Source organism: Centruroides sculpturatus, unplaced genomic scaffold (genome assembly GCF_000671375.1).
Source record: "Centruroides sculpturatus isolate CEXI.00-Female unplaced genomic scaffold, Cexi_2.0 scaffold617, whole genome shotgun sequence".
Lineage (NCBI taxonomy): Eukaryota > Metazoa > Arthropoda > Arachnida > Scorpiones > Buthidae > Centruroides > Centruroides sculpturatus.
Genome location: NW_019385101.1, coordinates 134,924 through 158,011, shown reverse-complemented (window position 1 = coordinate 158,011; position 23,088 = coordinate 134,924). Strand labels below are relative to the sequence as shown.

At 26.9% G+C, this 23,088-nt stretch overlaps 1 protein-coding gene across 1 annotated transcript in view; it reads left to right on the top strand.

The window, feature by feature from the left end:
* Positions 1-23,088, top strand: part of LOC111634696 (piezo-type mechanosensitive ion channel component 2-like) — a 176,734-nt gene that overhangs the window by 21,011 nt on the left and 132,635 nt on the right. The window contains exons 5-9 of the mRNA XM_023379534.1: positions 3,590-3,625; positions 10,354-10,617; positions 19,853-20,119; positions 21,468-21,615; positions 21,696-21,910. Of these exons, the coding sequence (XP_023235302.1) occupies positions 3,590-3,625; positions 10,354-10,617; positions 19,853-20,119; positions 21,468-21,615; positions 21,696-21,910 (930 nt within the window). The remainder of the gene's footprint in view (positions 1-3,589; positions 3,626-10,353; positions 10,618-19,852; positions 20,120-21,467; positions 21,616-21,695; positions 21,911-23,088) is intronic.

The window sequence follows — 23,088 nt, the reverse complement described above, 5'->3', positions numbered from 1 at the left end:
ATCCTTTTATTTATTATTCTTATATTCATTTTATTATTTTTAATAAAATATTAAATTTAATTAAATTTTTTATTTTAGAATTACAATTTTATACATTAGCATGAAAAATAAATTTTTTATTAAATGATTAGTAATTCTATATTAATTACTGCTTGTTTACTTATGATTTCATTTGCCATTTTATTATTGCTTTCAATGAATTTTGCTTAACTTCTTAATTGAATTGTTAATATAGATTGTAAGTAATTAGAATATTTCTAATTACTTTTTAGAAAATCACTTTTTAAGCAATATTTTTAGTAATTAGATTTTATCCATATTATTTTAAAATTCAAATTAAACAATGCAGTTTTTTAATTTTTTAAATTAAAAATATTTTTTATATTTATTTATTTTTATCTATATAAGGTACTTAAGCCATAATACAAAATTGAAGAATTTAAAAATAAACAAGTTTTAAAATTTTCTCTTCTCCCCTCTTGTTTTTCTTATTGAAGTTTTTTCTGTAATAAAGGAGAAAAATAATTTCTATAAACTTTAATTTTGTACAAATATCATAATTTTCTCTCTATTGTTCATAGTGACATATAATTTGCAGATGCATTTTTTCATTGACGACAAAATATTTATCATTATATAATTTGCGCAATTTGTATCATCATTTATTTGCTTTATTGGCACACAGCAATGAAATTATACATTTTATGAGGACAGCCATCTCTGATTTATAACCCTGTGATCAAGAACAGCCAACATTAATATGTTAAGAAAATTATTTTCAAGTCCGAACAGCTACACTTGCTAATTGCACAGTTTACACTATTACATTTAATATTCAATTGTTAATGGACAATAAATACATACTACATGATATATAACAATAACTTGTATGTTTATTCATGTTTAATTTCATCACTGGTTCATGCTATTACTGTCCCAAATGTGAAAATGAAGATAACTTTGTACAGAGTTGCTCAATTCAGGATTATAATTTTAAACTAAAATTTTTAACAAAGCTAAAGTAAATTAATTATTAATAAATTAAATAATAATTTACAATAAAAATAAAATTAATTCCACACAAAGATTACGATATGTTGCAGTATGATTTTTAGATAGGTTTGAATGATTGTTTTCCTGGTGTTTGTGAGTCTTTTTATTAATAATATATCATAATTAAATCTTTCTCTTTTATAAGAACTTTCTGGATTTGTCAGTGGAACAGATATTCTTCATATCGATAGGGAATAATAAAACTTGGATGCTATCGATAGGGTTACCATATGTCCATATTTGGTATGGATAGTTTGTACTTTAAAGACTCTGTCTGTGTCTGTACAATACTTAGAAAAAAATAAACAGTCCATACTTTTTAACTGATCGTGCAGTTAATAGTTAAATCATAACTACTTGGATTTAAATCTGACAAAAGATGCTAAATTTTTGATGATTATTATTGTATATGCAGGCTAGGTGGCAACATTGTGTAAGCAAATGTAATGGCGCTGTTGCTTAGAGAATGTATGTGCATTCATTATAATGATTCTTTTTAATTTTATAGTACTTGTTGTCTAAGTGGTAAAATAATTTTCTTATATATAAAATTGCATTCTGTGCCCCAGAAGAAAGTGTAAATTGAAACTTTGCATTATATGCCTACATTTATTAGATTGAGAAAAATGAATAAATTTCTTTTATTTTGCCTCAGTTTCTAAGTACTTTTAATGCTAATCTGTCTGTATTTTGCCTTTAATTGTTATGGTAACCCTACTATCAATCATTATTGATTAACTAAATTAAAATATATTAAGTTAAGCTTAAAACAGATTAATGAAAGTGACTTGTTAGTGACAGATTAAAAGACCAACATGTGTGAATAACACTATATTCCATTTGTGATTTATATTGATATTTATAAAATATTCTAATAAATCAAAGTATATTGCCTGTTTTGAAATTTTATATAGCTTTAATAATTAGATCATATTTTATTACTAAATTTGTTATTAAATAACTAATTATCATTCATTCAACTACATTAAGAAATTCAAATGAACAAAAGCAGCTTTAATGATAAATTAAAGTCAATATACATATATTTTTGTTTTTTCAGAAAATGCTCATTCCTATTTTTAAAAATATGTAGAAAAAATTAATTACTGAAATTGAATAAAAGAGCAAAAGAAAACATTACTTTTTAATAGTTACAGTAATAAATTAAATAAAATCTTCAAACTTAAAAAAATTCTAATTGATCCTGTGTTTTTATAGTTAAAGTACAAGACTGAAATTAACATGAGTTTTTAATGTTTTTAAAAATTTTTAAAATTATAGTTACAGAATGGATCTTAGAAAATTCTGAAACATTTGAAATTGTGCAAATTTGTAATTTAACTGACTTAATCACAAGACCAAACATTTTTTATGACATCATTAATTATTATATACTTCCATACATTAGTTATTATTATTAAGGATATAATTCAGATTTTTTTTTCATTTTTATTTATTACTCTTTAACCTTTTACTATCAATATTCAATACAGTCACCCCCCCCTATAACACTGTTGATAATTCCATGTTACATGAATTCCATGTTATACGAGTCACTTAGATTTTACGTGTGCCGGGCTGTGAACGGCTCACGTATTTGTAAAATCTAAGTGACTCGTATAACATGGAATTCATATAAAATGGAATTATCAACAGTGTTATAGGGGGTCGACTTATATATGGAAAATTGTTGGCTGGTTTAGTATTGTGAGAACAAATAATTTCTGTTGAGAAAGATTTAATCAAATTCAGTATTTTTAATATAATGTTTGTCCAATTATTAATCTTTTAAATTTTTTTTTGTTTCTTAGATTTAATGTATAGAATAGCCTAACATTTAATAATCTGTATTCACCAATCTGTTATAGTAAATTTATAAAACAAAAATAAATAAAATTTTTGAATATTTATTTCAATTTTTACTTCAGATTTACATTCATGCACAATACAAATATATATTTTAAGTAACATTATTTCTTGAAAAATAAAAAAAATAGTGATTACACTAACTTTTCTCCCCATTAATATAAACTTTGATTAAATGCTAATAATTGTAACTGATCTATAAAATTTAATAAAATTGTTTGTTCCTTAATAATAACCATTAATTGATTATTAAACTGTAATTAATTTATATAATATTGCATTGTAAATTATATTTACTTTATATTATTAGTACCTACACATTTTACAAGATTAATTTTTTTCTGTCACTAAAAAGTTTTAGAAATTATAAAAAGAACACAAGATTAAAATTGATAAACACAGTACTGTTAAATTTTTTTCCAAAAATTTATAAAGTTTTAATTAGAGAAAAATTAAGAAAAATCTTAAATTTGAAACAAAAAAAAAATATATATATAACCTAATGAATATCTAATTAAGAAGTTAAGCAAAGATAAAGTAAAACTATTATATGATTTGCATAAGCTTTTCTGTTTATTTCTTTTCTACCCCCATCTAACCCTTGGTTTGTTTCTGCTGATAAATTTGTTCCCTGCACCTGCTTTCTGCTCCCTGGGATTGCACAAAATAGCAAGATGACATGAGGCAATATGATGAACATACGCTAGTATGTACAATATTTTTTTTTTAAAGAATTATCACATAATTTAGGAAAATAATTCATTCATATTAAGTATTTTTTTAGCAAACTTTATTAACATTTTCCCCTTAAAATAAATGTACAATATTATCAGTCAGTCAGTATTTCAATTTTGCATGTTCTATTAATATTGTATGGCTACATTGAGTAAAATTATTAAAGTTTTTTTACATATTAATCTGTCTTGGAAAAAAACAATTTGTCTTGAAATAAAAGCTAAATTCATTTAATGAGACAGTCTATTTTTTATGTTTATGAAATGAGAGTTTAGCCTCACTAAAACATCTTGCTTTGCATGATAATGAAATTTAACATTTTAAAATGAATATTTTACTAATTTCTATTAATATAACATTAATTTTCTTGCTTCTAATTGTTGCATTAAATGAATAATTGTCTAAATAAATAGTAAATTTGTTTTTAAAAAAGCATGGAACTATGCAAAATTAATTCTGAAATATAAACTTAATCATTCTAAAGTATGGAAATTTTCTTTATCTATCTATCAATCTATATAAATATATTTTGTTAAATTTATTTATTTTCTAAATTAACTTTAATATTAAATAATGCTATTTGTTAAAAAAATATAAATTACTAATTATAACTAACAGAGAATAGACACAGTTTTTAAGGTATATGTAGTATATTATTATTATTATTATTATAAGTAAATATTTGAAATAAAATTTATATAATAATTACTTTTTACTCTAACAAAGCAAATGATAGATACTCAAAAACTTTGAATGTAAATTATCTTTATTCTCAAGAGACTTTTTAAAATAAGCTTAACAATTAAATTGAAATTAAAATTCATATTTTTTAAATCAGTTTTTGAAAATGATCAAGATAAATTTATCATGATTACCTTAAAATTAGTATTTAATAGTGCAAATTACCTTCTTTAGAATATTTTTAATCATATGATACTAATCATAGTAATAGTTTAAATCAAGTATACAAAATTTTAGAAAAAATAAATATTCTGATATATTGGTCATTAAATATTATTTTTTGTTCTATATAGATCTATACTGTGTATAAAGTAATTGGTTCTATTAAAATCTTTATCAACATTCTCTTATTATATTGAGAAGATTTCTTAATATAACAACTAGATTGTTTCATTTCATTTAATCATTTGTTATTTACTTACTTGAAATTTCTATACTGAAGTACAAAGCAGAATCAAGTTTATAAAAACTTAATATTGTACAATGTTTTGATTAGAGATTTTGTTCCATTTCTAGAAAATGGAAATTAATAATTGTATAATCAGATTTATTAACACTATCATTGTTATAACCAAAATTGAATTGAGTATAGAAATTTAATTCAGTAAGAAATGATATTTGTCTTTATTTCAATGTCTAAATTTATTTAGATTTTCTTAACATTAAAAAGTAAAAACAAATAATAATATTTCTTACTGAATCAAATTGCAATACTCAATTCAATTTTGGTTATAACAATGATATTGATAGTAAATCTGATTATATGATTATTAATTTCCATTTTCTAGAAATGGAACGAAATCTCTAATCAAAACATTGTACAATGTTAAGTTTTTATAAACTTGATTCTGCTTTGTACTTCAGTATAGAAATTTTAAGTAAGTAAAATAACAAATGATAAAATGGAATAATAGAATCTAATTGTTTATATTAAATTTTTTTTTTCAATATAATAAAAGAATGTTGATAAAGATTTTAATAGAACTAATTGCTTTATATACAAATCTATATACAACTAAAACAATGATACTGGAATTCCTTGTTAATTCAAACTCAAATAGTTTGAAATCCCATTAGTTCATAACTATACTTTTGTTTCAGCTGGGGATATAGAGATGCTGAAGAATTCAGTTAGTTTGAAATATGGCTACTTACAAAATTTGAAGTAAAAATTCTGTTTGAACTGCTGTATGCATATATTAACTCATTCATTTAGATCGAAGAGCCTCTATATTAGAAAACAATAGAGCCTCTATATAAGAAAACAATAGAGCCTCTATATAAGAAAACAATAGACCAAGAACAACTCTAATCTGGACAACATGGCTTTGCTTTTACAGTAATGTGTTTTTTTAGGTGTCACCTTACCCATGCAATACCCTTTTTCTCTTATATCATAAAATAAGACTGTGTTTTGGGATTTCAAATTTGTACTATAAGTAGCAGATATTTGTAGGGCTCTAAGCTACTAGATTTGGGTGACACACTACTTTTTGGGTTATTTTGACAATACTTTGAGCTAAATTTCAAGGAATTTTGCTTTACTTTTTATAAAATCTATCTGATAGCCTGTGAGGTTCTCACTGGACACTTGCTGTTTACCTATAGTTTATTTATATTATTAATTATTAATTAATGAAAATAGCATTCTGTATACATAGCTATATTCCATTTGCTTAATAAGTTACATCAGTTACATGACATTTGGCATATTGTACAGAAATATGTGAATCTTGTGTACTTTGAAAATCAATAATTCTAAGTTGAAATCATTTCATCCCTTGAATTTCAAATTAACAAGGATTTCCTGTATTTATTGACCAACATATTAATTACATTATACATTATCATTTATACAAAACAGAATTGAATATTTTCATTATTCAGGGAGATTTGCTGCATTGGATTCAAAAAGTTTATAAATATATTTTTGTGTTACTGGGATATGTCCTGTGTATGCAGTCTTTTTTAAGAAATAAAAGAATTAATTATTAATTGTTAAACATATATTGATAGTTCTTATTTTTTGTTTTTTATTTGTTCTGCATATATCTGTCACCTCTACCAGTCCTGTAATATGCATGTTGCTGTGTGCATTCCTTCATGGTATTGTGATTTTATTTTTGTAACTCTTCTGTTTTATCACTTTCTTTGCTTACTTGGACATTGTCTTTATCATCATCACTGCAGTATATTCAGCATCTGATTCTTCTCCTTTGCCTATAAATTCCTTAAGTCATTCTTGAATTTTATTACAATTTTTCCATAAAGTATCAATTATAGATATTGCATCTGTTGTAATATACATACAGAAATAGATCCAAAGCTTCCTAGTAAAAAAAATTAAAATCATTAGTGTTTTTTTTTTAAACTATGAACTTGCATTATTTAATGTAAAAAAGTTAAATAATATATTGAAATTATTTCAGAAAAACATCCTTTTTTTGTTATAGGGATGACTTTATGGCATCTATTAATATTAGACTGCCTAAATAAAAAAATGCATTTAATTCACACCAATCAAAAATTAAGAATACAGTGGTACCTCAGTATACGTCTGCTTTAGAATACGTCCAATTCGGAATATGTCCTGTTTGGACAAAACAAATTTTGCTCGGTATATGACTTTTATTCGGTATACGACATAATTCAATTATACGCGCCATCAATGAACAAGTAGCACTATCAGTGTACTAGACCAGACTAGACGTTCGCGATGCAACGGTTTATAACTTTGTTTAATTTCTTCTGATTTTAATTTGTAAGTAAAATTTTATTATTTTTATTAATCATGAATTGCAAAAAGGCAAATGAAAAGTGACAGAAAACTAAAAAATTGACTAGAATTACAATGGAACTGATGAAAGAGATTGTTGAGAAATACAAAGGTGGCACGCGTGTTCGAGATTTTAACTGTTGTTTACTGTATTCTGAGAATGACGATATGGACAATCGCGAAAAATAAAGACATTATTAAATCTGCTAACGTTGCAAAAGGGGTTAAATCAATTTCTAAACAGAGATCGAAGACATTAGATCATGTTGAGAAATTGCTTTTGCTTTGGATAACTGAAAAACAGTGTTGGAGACAGCGTATCGGAAGCAATTATTTGTGAAAAAGCGAAAAAGATATACGCTGATCTCACGAAAAATCAAGCAGAAATTAGCCAGGAAAGCGAGGTGTTTAAAGCCAGCCATTTTTTTTACATGAGAACGGATTAATCATTTTTACATTACTTCTTATGGGAAAGGTTGGTTCGGTATACGTCCAATTCGGTATAAGTCCAAACATCAGGAATGGATTAAGGTCATATACCGAGGTTTCACTGTAATTCAAACATGCTGAACAAAGAAAATATTTAGAAAGGTACTTAGATATGAAACTTCAATTTTTTTTTTGTAGACACTGCAAAATATTTGTTCTGGCATCCAAGATTTACCATATGACCTCTGCATAGTTAAGGCAATTCTGACACAGCACATTCCATATTCTTTTTATTTTTTATGAAATGTAATAAAATTGAATGCTGTGACATCTGCTACATGCAAATAATAGCAATAATCATAATTTTTATGAATATTTTTCAACATTAAATTACTATTATATATCAGTAATTTACTTATGATGTATCTTTTATAAGTTTTGAAGTTATTCTACATTCTCTTTTTAATATAATTATCCTTTCTCAAGGCACATCTCACACTTTGAAAAACACTGCAATAAGATTACCATGCTTCCTCAGATGTGCCCTGTTCTTGAATGTAAAGTTTGTCTGGTTGGATTTTTATATAGTACAATCTCAGTAATCCAACATATATGGGACCAGAACAGTGTTAGATTAAGGGGATTATCAGATTATTGAAAGTAAGGTAAGGTCAATTGTTTAATCATTAGGAAAGAAAACATTCATTTGCAAATATAAATACTTTATATTATATCAAAAATATTTATAGATCATATGTCACTGGATTTTAGAGTTCACAAATTAATAATCAATCCCTTTAAAATAATTTTTAATTGTGTTTTGTTGTTTTGTCTGAGCATGCTGCTATTGCCAATAATCTGTGTTGCCAGGTTAATGGATTCCTGCAAAATTTAGTGGAAAAGTGAAGTGATTATGAGGAATTTAGTGAGAGGTACAGTATTTTTTGGCAGAAAATTTTGGGGAATGATTTTTATATCAAAATTATAAACTTTGTATTGTGTTATGAGAGATTGTATTTTTTTTTTTTAGCAATCTAAGATATGGAGATATCAATATTTAACATTATGCCCAAGCTGGGATTGATATAACCTTAGTGGGGAGATGTTGAAATTTAATGGGCATTGATGTTTGAATTAGTGGGAATTGACAACAGTGATTGTAATATCCAAGAGTCATCTATTGTCAGATTACTGGACATGTCAACTAGTAAATGTATGGATTACTGAGATTGTACTACATATAAGAAAGATAAAAACAAAAAGCAAGATTAGCAATACATAAGATAGCCCAAAAGTCTATGTTCATAGGCAAAAATGTGTTTTAAAGTTTTATTATAGTAAATGTTTAAATAGTCTTGGACCTTGCAACACTTGTTCCATATTCTTGTATTTAATGCATACACATTTCTTAACATAGAAATTCTGAACTACTAAAATTATAAATTTTAAGCAAAATTTCAAATAAATCAAATTATTATCTGATTTATTTGAAATTTTGTTTAAAATATATATTTTAAAATTTTAAATTTATAAATTTTATAAAATTTATAAAGGCAACAAATTGAATTAAAAGTGAAAATAGTCTAATTTAAAATTACATAAACTTCATAAAAAAAACTGTTGCAAGATGGTTGAAAGAATTTCAATGTTACATTCAGTATGAATGTTTTTACTTATATTCCTTTTAATCGGGTCAGCAAACTATGACTTGTGGGCTGGATCTGGCCTGAGAGGTCAGTTCATCTGGCCCATTGCCACACTGTGCCACAAATGAGCTCAAATATAATTATTTACTCATATATGGAAATATAGATTGTAGACAAACTTACTATGTAAAAGAAATTAAAATAAGTGTAAGTAAAATGCCAAAATTAGTCCAATCTGATTTTTGCATTTGACAGTAATATAATTTTTAGATAAATTAGTGAAGTAAAAAATTCAGCAACTTTTTGTCCATTTGGATATCAAGTGCTTTTTGTATAAGTACCTGCAATGAAGTTTCTAAGGATAGTGATTGTGAGCTTGCTGCAGTGATTGTGTTTGTGTATTGGTAAATAAATATGCTAGTTGTTTTTATTTATTGTGTATTCAGTGTGCTGTATTGAACAAAATGGTTATACAACCTGTGCTCCTCATTCAGTTATCTGAAAAAAGGTGTAAAAGTATTATTTGTTAAATCAAAAATTTTCTTTTTCCTTTCATCTTGAGGCTGGAGTAGAGATTGTCAGATATATCAGTGATTACAATCTTTCTTTCTATCACTTTTCATACTGTTTTGGAATTAATGTCTTCTTTCTTGCTCAATTATTTCTTTTTACCAAATCTAAGATTTATAAAAATGTAATTAAACATTACTAGACAATGTTTAATTAAAACTATTATTTTGTTCTTAAATAAAACATTTTTAAATTGCAAAATTTGAAAATATTATTTATTAGCATCATTTTAATTTAATTTATAAAAATTGAAAAACTTAAAGGCAAGCATTTCTGAACTTGACTGAAAATGAAGTTAAAATGCATTTTATATAAAAAGAAAATTATCTTAGATATCTTCAAGATATCTAATAATTTCAATTAGCTAAAAATATTGTTCATAGTATAATTAAACATAAGTATTTATTTGTAAATGAAACCTGTGTCTATTCTTTAAATTATTAAATTTAGTTTAAAAAAATCTAATTATCTAATTATAAAGTATAAATTATTTTATAAAAAATATTTTTAATTATAAAAGTTTTAATTTTATTGTAGTTATTGGAAAATGATCATACAGGAAAGTCTTACAGAACAACAGATAATGCAGGACAAAATAATTCACTTGAATTAGATCCAAATGGGAGTATTATTTGGTCAAGTGAAAGTGAGATGAGAGATGGAAATGGGGTACCTGATGAAACAACAACAGTTACATCAGGTGGTGCAACTAGTAAATACAATAAATTATTCTCACCTTTCATTTTTTTCTTCAGACTTATTGTAAAAGGAAGTTATGTTGCAACATTGGTAATTATGATGGTAAGTTAACATCTTACTTTGAACTATGACATTGAATTTATACATTAATTAATATAGCATATGAAATATTGTTTACTTTTTCTGAAAACTTTCATAAAATTTGTTCAAATTTATTGTTTACTTTTAAATATTTTAATTAACAGTTTGTGTAATATTAATCTGAACTTTGAAATGCTATTTAAATGTAATTTAAAAATTTTTAAATGTACTATGAATAATTATTATTGTTCAAAGTTTTATTCAGTAGAATTCAATTTTTTTCAAAATTTAAAAGTACTCAAGGTATTTTTCAGTATTTTGCTGTTATATTTATAATACATTATTCTGTATGTGGGAACCTTATCTTTAAAAGTAGCCTAAATCTTTCACAAATTTAATTACATTCTTTCACTCACCCCTCAGCCAACATTCAAAAGATTAGTTGTAAATGATAAGGACCAAAGACCCAATTTTGAAAAATTTGGTATTTACATAATAAATTTGAAACTACTGGCACACAGTAACCCTGTTATGTACAATACATTAGGGCTACAATTAAGTGTCAAGATATGAGAATATCAAAAATCAATATGGTGCACAAGGCAGTAAAGACACGGAACTTTTTAAGTTGGTCATTGACAACAACTATAATCTCTATTGGAATAATGCCTCTGTTATTAAAATACTTTGGGACACCAAAATGTTATATTTTTGGAAAATGCTTCAGTCTTAAAAACAAGCCTGTATTTTTGTTTACTGACTTTTGGAGTGAATTAATCAACTTCATATAGCATTATGTTTTCTTTTTGCAGTTAATAAGATATCACTGTTGGTACTTTACTACAGTTACTGCTATTATTTGTATTCCCTTCTTATACACTTTCAGATATCTTTTGTATATTAGTTACTAATTTGTTATTACTTTTTACTGCATTTAATCTTTATGTATTCATCATGTACATCATCAATTTCAAATTTCACAACATTTTTCTGTAAGTGAGATTCTTTTTTGTTCTGTTAACTTGCTTGATGATGACAAAATTTCAATTTAATTGAGAAAGTTTGAAAGTTTTAATATTAAAGAATTTTGTTTATTTATTAACACCAAAAGACCAAGTTTTTCATAATAAAATTGGTTATCACTTTACACCGACTTTATAGTTATTAAAAAATCACTTACATGTTGTGACGTTACCATTATTACGAATTATTAAAATATAAATATAAAATGTTCATGAGCACTTTTGGTAACATACAGTTACCTTCTTCAAGTGAAATGAATACTACAGTTTTCTGAATCAGAGTTATAGCACTTCTTGAAAAAGTGGCGGCTAAATGGAACTCAATGTAAATCGAAACTTTCTTGCAGTTCGAAAATGTTTAGAAATGGAACGGAAAATTATAGAAATTTACAAACTATGGTTGCTATGCGACCATGTAGCTCTAGCAATCTAATTTGTAATGTTTAAATAAAGTAGTCCATGTTTTAGAAATTTCCAGAGTTGTGGTATTACATGGTGATAGCATTGAAATATATAGGTTTTCCCAAATAAAGAGTTCTTTATGATTATTGCATTCTTTCAATAGTTTAGTTTGGTCCCAAACCAACTGGTTTGTCTTCATCAAGGACTTTTCTTGCTAATTCCGTTGATGGCCAGTTATTACGGATGTCATCCTGATGTTCTGTGATGTGTGATGTTAGTGTTCTGACAGTTGCTCCTATATAATAAGTATCTTTTCCTGATCCATTGTTTTAATGGAATAAGATAAACTCCCGATTTCTCTTTCATATCGATTGGGTCTCTGTCATTAGTTAGTAATCTTCTTAATGTTGGCTGTGTGGATAGCGGTAGCATGTAGCCATTTTTTCTAAACAAGTGTACAATTTTGAGTGATACAGGACCCAGGAATAGTAATGGGGGTGTGCTATCCTTAGATCCTCTTTGTTGGTAAGAAAGTTAAAAATAAATTATATTCTCAATCGTTCCTTATCAACAAAATGTTCTAAATTATTTATTAAATTATTATAATTATTAATTTAGATAAGAGATGGCACCTGATGTCTACCTCTAGTACCAAATTACTTAGTTTCTAATTATTAATCATAGCATAATAATAGCCCAATTAATTACAGTGATTGTTTGTCTTAGCATAAAAAGTATCAACAGCTAATATGTAGTATTGGTGGTTGCTCAGTAAAAACATTCTATATGTTTGGTCACCAGATTTATGTACCAGAAATAACTTTTTTTTTAAAAAAAATACTGAAGAAACATAATCACATTCTTGACAAAAATTTCTTGATATGCAGCAAGCATGCATTAAAATAATGATATAGAATTCGTAAATAAAAGCATTAATTAATATATTTTTCATTTATTTTCATATATTAATAGAGCTAGTGCAAGAGTATCTGATGCCCCTAGACAAAGAAAATTTAGATTTTCATATACATTGTTTATATATTTACTGTATATATATTAACATACTCATTCAAGCACAGCCTGCACTAGAGGTTATGCTGCCTGGGGCAAGATATGCATTTGATGTCCCGTATTCCTCTATATAAAATGAAAAAAATTTTATTTTGAAATGCCATATCTTGCTCCATCAATCAATTTTCAACTCATGTCATGCAATATAAATAAAGATGATAAAATATTAAAGAAAATAATACATGTGAAAATTTTGTATAGATTTATGAAAATTTGCCACCTTGCCACTTGCCACCCTGGGCAAATACCTAGTTTCCTCATACTGTAGCACCAGCCCTGAATACAAACACACACACATACCCATACATGTGGATATTTATAAAAATAATATCATTACGAAAATTTTAAAAAATTTTTATTAATTAGCACTAATATATGTATACTGTACATATATTATTACTACTATTATCTGTGTAGGAAGAAAATTATTACATTTTAAATACAAAAATTATGAACAATTATTTTTGAGACTTTTGCTTGGTGAAGTTTTGAATAAATTCATCTATATCAATTGTAGATGCAATTTCATGCTTTATAAATACTTGTATTATTGCTAGATTAGTGAATCATTCCTTAGCCATTACAGAATGAGTATAAATTTTTATAAGTTTTAATTTTGAAAAACTCCTTTCTGAACTACCAATACTGGTAATAAACACATTTAGAACACTATTTTTTAAATTTTATTTGCATGTACAGGTAACCCCTGTATAACACGGGAGTTACATTCCAGAAAATTGCCATGTTATGCGAATTCGTGTTATATGAAACAAAGAACTAGTGCGAAAAGGGACGTTAGGTTCCAAAAATTAAAAAACATATTGTTAAATCCTTATTTAAATCGGATTTATTATTCATTTTTTCATAGGTAAAATACTTATTTATTATTTAAGTAAATATTTTACCAGAGGATTATTCATTTGATATGATGATCTCAGCATGAGCATCATCAACTGGTAACAGTTTGTGGATGCGTTCATTACTAGCAGTCGCTCTGCAATGGGAGTGCATTGCTGTTTGTAGACATTTAGGAACGACAGTGAAAGAAAGATGGTGGTGCCTGCACTATTGATAGTATCATGTGGAGGAATCTATAATTCTAAAATGAGCTTTTAGAGACAAAAGAAGGGTCCCAATTGTATAATTTAACCATTAAATGGATTATTTGTTGAAAGAGCATTCAAAGTAGCCACGAAAAGAATTATAATGCTCGTGTGGAGTTACGCGGAGGTTTAAAAGAATGCACCATTTATTACATTTTATGTTGTATGAGCGTTTTACCCAATTCCCAAACCATGTTAGAGTGAACCCGTGCTATAAAAGCACCATGTTATACGGGGGATGTTCCCAATTCTCGAACTGTGTTAGAGTGAATCCGTGCTATAGAAGTGCCGTGTTATATGGGGGTTACCTGTATATGACAGGATATTTAATGAAGAAGTATTTTCTGGAATTTGTCTTGCCATTATTTTTAATTCAGTAGATAAATATATTCTGACAATTTCTTTAGAATTATCATGTTTAAAGGAGTTCTTCTGAAGTAAGTTTTTGTAATTAATATATATATATTTAAAAGGAAGCCCAACTTTTTATTAATTATAGACATATGCTTGAATTTTTCTCTAGATGCAATTGTGGTATTATGTGAAAAATAAAAGTTTATCTTTAAATTTTAGTTGTTTTTTTAGTGTTATTCCTATTTAGTCTTATACAAAAATTAAATTAAAATCAGGGCTGTGGAGTCGTGTAAAAATCTACCAACTCCGACCAGGGACAGACTTATTACCAAAAGAGACTGGAAATTCTGATGTCATCACGTGACCTCAGAATAAAAGATTCAATAAATAGAGTTCTAATAAAGATAGAATGTAGAAACTTTTTATTCCAAAGCTAAGACTCCTCTAAGTAATATATAAATATGTATTCGATAATTTTTACTTTTTCAGCTGTTATATATAACAGAGGGAAAGTGTAATGCTTGGTCAAAAAATGACCCCTCCCAAATTTTTACATTTTTGGAGTCAGGACACCCTGAAAGTTCGAGATATGATTCGAGATTTTTTTCTATATGTGTGGATGTTAGACTTTGTGTATGGGGCATGATTTTGTTCACCCTGTTTGAAGTGTAATAATTTCTGTGATCAGAGTGGTCAGAATCGGAGTCAGATGGTTTAACACAGGAGTTAGTTATTAAGCATCAAAGTGGTTGAACTAAATCATGTCCCTCATCTTAGGTGAGAACATCTTAATGGGTTTTACTGTATTATTATAAAATGACAAAAAAAGCTTGCTTTGAGGGTAGAGACAAGTTTTATTATTTTTTTAAATTCTGAACACTAATAATGACTAAAATATTCATTAAGAGATATGACACGTGACCCCTTTTATGTCTTCGCCCTCTCGACCTTTAGTTAAGAACCAAAATTTAATAGTATTAATGCTCCTTTATGACCAACAAACAGTGCCACATTTTGTTTCTTAAGCCCTGGTCACACTATGCGATTTCTAGCCGCGCAGGCGACTGCAACTGCAACAAGCGCGAGTCGCGCGCGTCTTCTCGTGGTCACACATTGTTTGTTGACGTTGCAACTCGGAAACACGTGGCCCTATAATAAACCAATAAAATTACAGTAGCTTGTTTTTGACTACTTTCGTGAGTTTGCTGATATTTTACATTCTACTTCAGAGTATTTACAGAATTTTAGCCACTTTTCTTATTAAAATAGCAAGCAGTTCCTTTTCTGGAATGAATAAAAGAAAAAAGGTGATTATTTTAATAGAGCTGGCGAAAATACATGAAAAGATAAAATCTTCGATAAAACGAAGAATTAAAATCTCACAGGTATTCGTGAATAAGCTCGATCAATCTCGATTCTGTAAAAGTATTAATCCTCTGACTATCCGCCATGATGATGAACTATTTTCAATGTTGTCACTGTATGACGTGGCATAAAGGCGTTTGTTGATTGGATGCGCGTTTGCAATCGTCGCGAGTAGAACAAACTTTTTGTTTCTAGTTGCGATTGCAGTCGCGCCGGTTTTCGAGGGGGGGATTACTAGTTAACGGGAACAGCCGTCGCGGTTGCAGTCGCCTGCGCGGCTGGAAATCGCATAGTGTGACCAGGGCTTTAAACTTTACTATTGTTTAATATCTCGGAACAGAAAATAAAGAAATTAAACAAATTAGACACCAACACACACATGCAAGCGAATTTTTCCCCTTTTATTGACTTTTTTGAGGGGTTCGGGAGGTCTCCAAACATGTAGATTTGGATGGTCAAATTTGACATGTTTCCAATACTTTTTCATTTTATATACATAACAAGTTGGGAAGTAAAAAGGAGTCAAAGTCAGCGAATTTTTTGATGACTCCAACTCTGGCTAAAACACCAAAATTCCATGACTCCGACTCCACAGCCCTGATTAAAATATTAAATATATTTTTTTAAAATATTCAGATAATATTTACTTAATATCAAACTAAACTGTATTTTGCCAGAATTAAATCATTAAATTTTTTCAATTTTTTATCTTTTCTCTGTTTAAGGCTGGCACCTCCATATCTTGGCACCCCCATGTAATAACTTAAACTTGCCTAATGGTAAAACTGACCCAGTCCTATAGTATTATATTGAAATTATTGAATCAAATTTATATTTATTCATCTTTCAAATTATAAAAAGATGATGCTATTAAGTAGTTAATGTATCTTAATAAAGCTTTAATAACACTTAAAATATAGTAAAACTTTTAAAACTCCTTTTTTTTTCATCTTAAAACAATACGATTTATCCACTGTATTGGAAGCATAGTATTTGACTTATATAATTTATTTATTTATAATAACAAATATATTATAAAATAATCACTATAATCAATATAAATAATGTAATAGTGTATAAAAAATTAACAAGTATTTATTTGACTTTGTATTTAAAATATTTTGTTAATGTGAGATTTTTTAATTAGAATTTGACATTGTAACTTTCTTATTCAGTTTTAAGCTATGATTTTATAACATATGATGATGATTTCTTGTAGAGAATTTTAATAAATTATGATATTAAAAGTGGCTAATACAAAATTATTAAATTACAATTTTCAATTGTATTAAAATACCAATACTTTACAAATGCACATTTTTTTATATCAACTAAAATTTAAATAATTTAAATTTATATGTATAATTCTAATGCTTTTAAAAATTGAATTATGACTTTTTACAAAAATGTTATCATGTATGCTGTTATTCTAATGCTTTTAATAATTATAATTTTTGTAATTAGATACAAATATAAGATAAATAAATTTTATTCCATTGCTTGGAAAATTTATCACTATATTTGAGTGTTGTTGTTTATAAATAATTTCTCAGTATAAGACAAAAATGTTATTAAGTCCAGTTATTAATAATCATCCACTACATTACTACATTGCTGGATTCTTAATAATGAGGTTATTAATTAATAATTAATAGATTTGTTGTAGCCCAAAGAATCTTGCAGTTCAGTAGGCAATGATTGTTTAATGTATTCTGATATATTTTAGTTAGTGGAACTCTGATGAGATAGTTATGAATGCAATTTTTCATGAGTTTATACAATGTTAATCAGTATAAGTGTGTCTGTACACTATAGTTTTAAAATTAGCATATTTTAGTTTATAGCTTCTGTCTTTGTTCTTTGTTTTTTTCTCCTTTTCTAGAATTTTCTTTTTTTCTTTTTTCAATTTTACTGGTTTGATGATTCATGTTTAGAGTTTTTCATGGGGAGAAGTGCCTAAGGGGCTGCAAGGTAGGAGAAGTAAGAGCTTTGTCATGGGGAAGTGTGGGTCAGACCCAGGGAGAAAGTGGTAGGAATAGGTTTGATCCTAACAAGTGAAAAGGACTAAGCAGCAGCTCGGAGGCCTTGTGCACCAAGAATCCCAAGCCATCAGTTGAACATTGATATAGAAGATCCCCTTTTATGTCAGATATAGAAGATATGTTAATTCCCCATACAAAAAAGGAAAGAAAATTTTTTTGAAAATTATTCGAAAGGATCATCATCCTAAAAAAATTTAAACTAGCATTAGTGTCCCTTTTCTTTATCCTCTCCTTTGTCTGTCCTATACCCTTTAGTTTTCTCTACAGATATAAGTTAGTTTTAATTTAGTTTTAAGGAACTTTTGAATTAAATGTACAGGTATACCTCGACTTACGTCGTTTCGAGTTACGTCATTCCCGATTATACGTCGTTTGTCAAAAAAGTATATGGAAAAATAAAAATCAAGTTTAAGTCATTTTATTCGACTTTACGTCTGTCCGCCACAAATATTGAAGTCGTAATATCACTAGAAAAGCGTTTAAAGCACATAAAATCATATTAAAATATATACATTTACAAGTATGTACTGTATTTACAGTACATGCATTCGTAAATTTAGATTACTTTTTTTGTACTATATTAAAAACTACAATTTAATAAAATTGTTTGTAAGCTTAATAAATAAAATACAGAACCGGGAATGGTAATTTATGATTTAGCCTAGTGACAAGTAGATTCGGAGACAAGTAAATTCGACTTACGTCGCTTTCCTGGAACCAATTACCGACGTAAGGCGAGGTATACCTGTAGTGTGCTTATTAGACAAAATTGTAAGACATCAGAACATTTGTTTTGTTTGTTGGGTTAGTCTGCATGTCAATTTTTATTTTATCTTGGGCAGAGCTGGGAAAATGCCTAGAGTTGACATCGGATTTTTTTTTGTTTGTGTGCATTATTTTATCATCACTTGTTAATAAATTGTTTTACTTAAGTGCCGTCTTGACTGTATTATAACACTTTTGTGGTTAATTGACACAATCGCACTTTCCATGTAAGTACATCTGAAATTTGTTTCAAAAAATTATTGATGCTGTGACAATTAAAAACAGTAACATTTTCATTTTATATTTAATCTTTGCATTTATCAGTAGTTTTTATAGAATTTGTTGTACAAAAGTAAATTGAAATGAATAAAATGTATCTAATTTTTTGACTGAATCATATCTGTCAAATTATATTGTTACAAATTTTGTTGAGTGAAAGAATATCTGATGTAAATAAACTCAAAATAGATTAATAGTAGTTAGAAAACAATCATTAATTTTAAAAATTTATATACTTAAATTTGAGTACAGTAATACTTCGACTTATGCGAACCTGGAGTTAAGCGATTTTCAAATCTCGTCGATTCATCTTTTGTTTGAGTACCATGGAACTCTTTATTACTCACTCTCCCCCACTATTGTTCATCTTACATGTTCGGACATGTTGTGCAGAATCGACACATAGCTACAATTTATTTTGTGTTATTTATTTCTGTGTTCGTTATATCTACGGAGACTTGAGAGACTCTATGTGGTGGTGATTTCTTGTAACCATGAACAAATCAAAAGACGAGATAAGATTAACGAGAACATTTATTATCTTACATACATCCGACTTGGATTTTACATAAATTGCAAAATTATCAAAATTATACCCCGACTTATGCGAATTCGACTTGCGTGGTTATCGCTCGGTCCCACCTATTGCGTAAGTTCAGGGTATCGCTGTAAAATCCTAAAAGATCTCTTTTTTATTATTATTGTTGATATATTTTATGTTTAAATAAAATATTATTACTTAATATTATTTATAAAATATGTTTGAATAATTAATAAATTACAAGTTGAATCTAATAAATTTAAAAAATTGAATTAAATTTTTTTAAGATTTTGTATTTTTTATTTTAATTAGACTTGGAGTATCACTTATCATAGTTGGCTGACTTTTGTTCTGCTTCTCTGGTCATGTACTTTATGGATGATTCCTAATTCACGCCGAGCATGTTTATATTCCTCGCCCGCTCTAGTAATATATGCAGAATTACTACTCATACTTCAATACATTTATAGTTTTGATTTGACTGAAAAAGAACTTCCATCAAAAGTAGAAGGTGTAAATCTAGCTCAGATTGGATTAGTAAAATATCATGCTTTATCATATCAACCTCTAGCCATTAAGGTAAGATATAATAAGAATTTGAATTGCAGTATGCAAAGAAACATTGTCAAGTAATGATTTTGTAGACACTTTTTCTTATATTATTATTTATTACAAATCAAAAATTATTTCAATAATTATGAGACAAGTTTTGTTTAACTAATAAACAAAAAGTACTAAATATTTACTACAATGAAAAATTCTATTAATAAATAAATAAATTTTTTTTTAAATTATTGGCATTTACAACACAAAATTTAATAATAAATTAATTGCAGTGTCAGTTACAATTAATTTTTAATGAAATTGTTTTTATATAATTTATATCTGTTCTTTGATGAAGCAAAAATGTTTTGAAATCAAATAAGCAAATACTGTATTTAAAAGAAAAAAATTTATTATTATTTATTGAAGAAGAAATAAAATTATTACTTTAAAAACTTAAAAATAAAAATATTCTATATGGAAATGAAGAAAATAATTGGTTAATTTAAAAAAATTTTTTTTAAACATAAATACATTTCAGATCTAATAATAATCCGTTTTAGTAAAATATCTTAATTTGAGTTGTATTAATTTATTTAATGTATCAATGTTTGCAATATTAAACAAAGTGTAGTAGAAAGTGCATTTTAAACTCCAAATATCACATTAATGATAGATATTGCACAAAAAATTCAATAGAAACAAATTAAAATATCTTATTTCAAATATATTTAAAACTCTCAATAGTATTGCAAATATCTGCAATTTTAAACGTAAGAATAGAGAGATCTGTACAGTGGCATGGTAACATTTAATGATAGGGAAGCTGTGCTGGCTCTGGATAGAATTATTGAAATTGTTATATGATATTTTGATGTGTAGCATCCATGAGCTAAACCACGTGAGGTTGGTGCTCTGTAAAGTACATGTGTATAATCTGGCTGTTTTACATGATTCGAATATTTTCATTGTGGAAGCTGTCCCGTATTCGACAATACAGCGCTTTCATTGGGAATATGCATTTACAAATTTCTGTTCAAATATACAATAGCAATCTTATCATTGTTTTCACATATAGTATAGAAATTTGTAATAAGACATATAATGCGGTTATAATAAAATATTAATTTTAATTAATTCAATGTACGTTAAAATATGAAAATAGTCGTACAATATGTATTTATATTTTAGAAAACACAAGAGAATCAGTGCTTCCACAGCTTCCACGGACAGCATGCCACTGGATCTGTATATACAGTCATTTCTGTTTACATTTATAATTTTTTATTTTATGAAAGCCACAGATTGCACAATCAAACAAAATATAACAAAAACTATAAAATGTTATACTCTAAACTTTAATTTTTAAATTTTTTATTCTTAGATTTTATATACAATAATGTTTTGGATAACACTTCATCAACGTATAGAAGAAGGACGAAGGAATTCTGATCGAAGATTGTCCGAGAGTGTAGTGCTTGAACCATTTAATATATCATACAGTACATCTCAACCAGGAGCACCAAGACCAGGTATTTAATATTTTAATAGCTAAGAATTTTTAATTGATAACATGTTTCATTTAATAAATAAATAAAATTTTACATTACAGAAATGCAAAGGCAGTTAAGTACAGTAACATCAATTATTACAGCTCCTAATCAATGCTTGCAATATTTGGGGGAAGTTATAAAAAAGTTTATGACCAAATTTTGGATTTGGATTGTTGCATGTATGCTCATGGTCATATCACTTGGAGGCTCAAATGTTGTAATTTATAGAATAGTTTACATGTTCCTCTTCATCTTCTTCATATTAATATTCCAGGTATACTTTTATTTTAGATATAATTGTAGTGAATGTTTTTATCTTATTTCACATCTTAGAAATAAAAGGGAATTGTTTGTTTATTTGTAATAGCATTGTATCTGTTTGATGCCTTTATACACACACTTGTGTTTGATTTTGTGATGTCTTTGAATTTTGTCTTCTTTTTTCTCAAGTTTTTTTGGAAAGTTTAGCTTTATTTTTATTTGTGCACTTTCCTATGAACCCATTCCATTGTATTTTATAGAAAAATTTAAGAAATCTCACAAATTTCTTTCAAAGGAGTATAATAATTCATTTTAGGAAAGGAATCTGTGACATCACTGCGTAAAAATCAGTCCATCATCAAAAAACAAAACACATTTAACTTTACATTCAGTTGCATCCATTTTGGAAATAGTAAATTAATAAAACAATATAATCATTATTTAGATCCTGTTTTCTTAATGTGCAACTGACTAAAATTGACTGCAGTGTCATTACCATTTAATTGTTATCCCTTCATTCAAATATTGGTAATTTAATTTATTGCTTCCAACATGAAAACCTAATGAAATATGAATGTTTTTAAAGTATTTGAAAATCTTATTAATATTATTTGCTATTTATTTTTGATTTTTCTTTAAATGTAATTATTCTCTGTTGAAATATACTTTTTCTTGCTGATTGTTCTACTAAGAATTACATTATTCATTGTGTAAGAGAAATTCTTTCACCTTTTGAGAATATTTCTGTAAAGTACAATAGAACAAATTCATACAAAGATGCATAAATAACACAAAATTTATTTTATTGAGAAAGGATAAAAAAACCAAAATTCATTGACACCACAACAGAAGCATGTATTCAATGTCTATAGTTACAACTCACAAACGCATGTATGTTTTCAAACTTGTTCAATGTTTTCATAAAATAACCTAAGTATTACTGGAAAATTATGTAAAGTATTGTTTTTTTTTTTTTTTTAGTAAAGTGGAATGTTACTTGATGAGCACTTCTCATAATGAGTAATTCACATAATGAGCAAAACAAATTGTAGAAAAATGACTTGCTTAATGAGCAACGTTTTGCATAATGAGTGATGAGAAAAAAGGAAGTCCTGGATTGTGCACACTTGCGCACAATCCGGGACTTCCACTAGCCCAGGGGTGACCAACAGTTTTTGCTCCTGGGCCAAA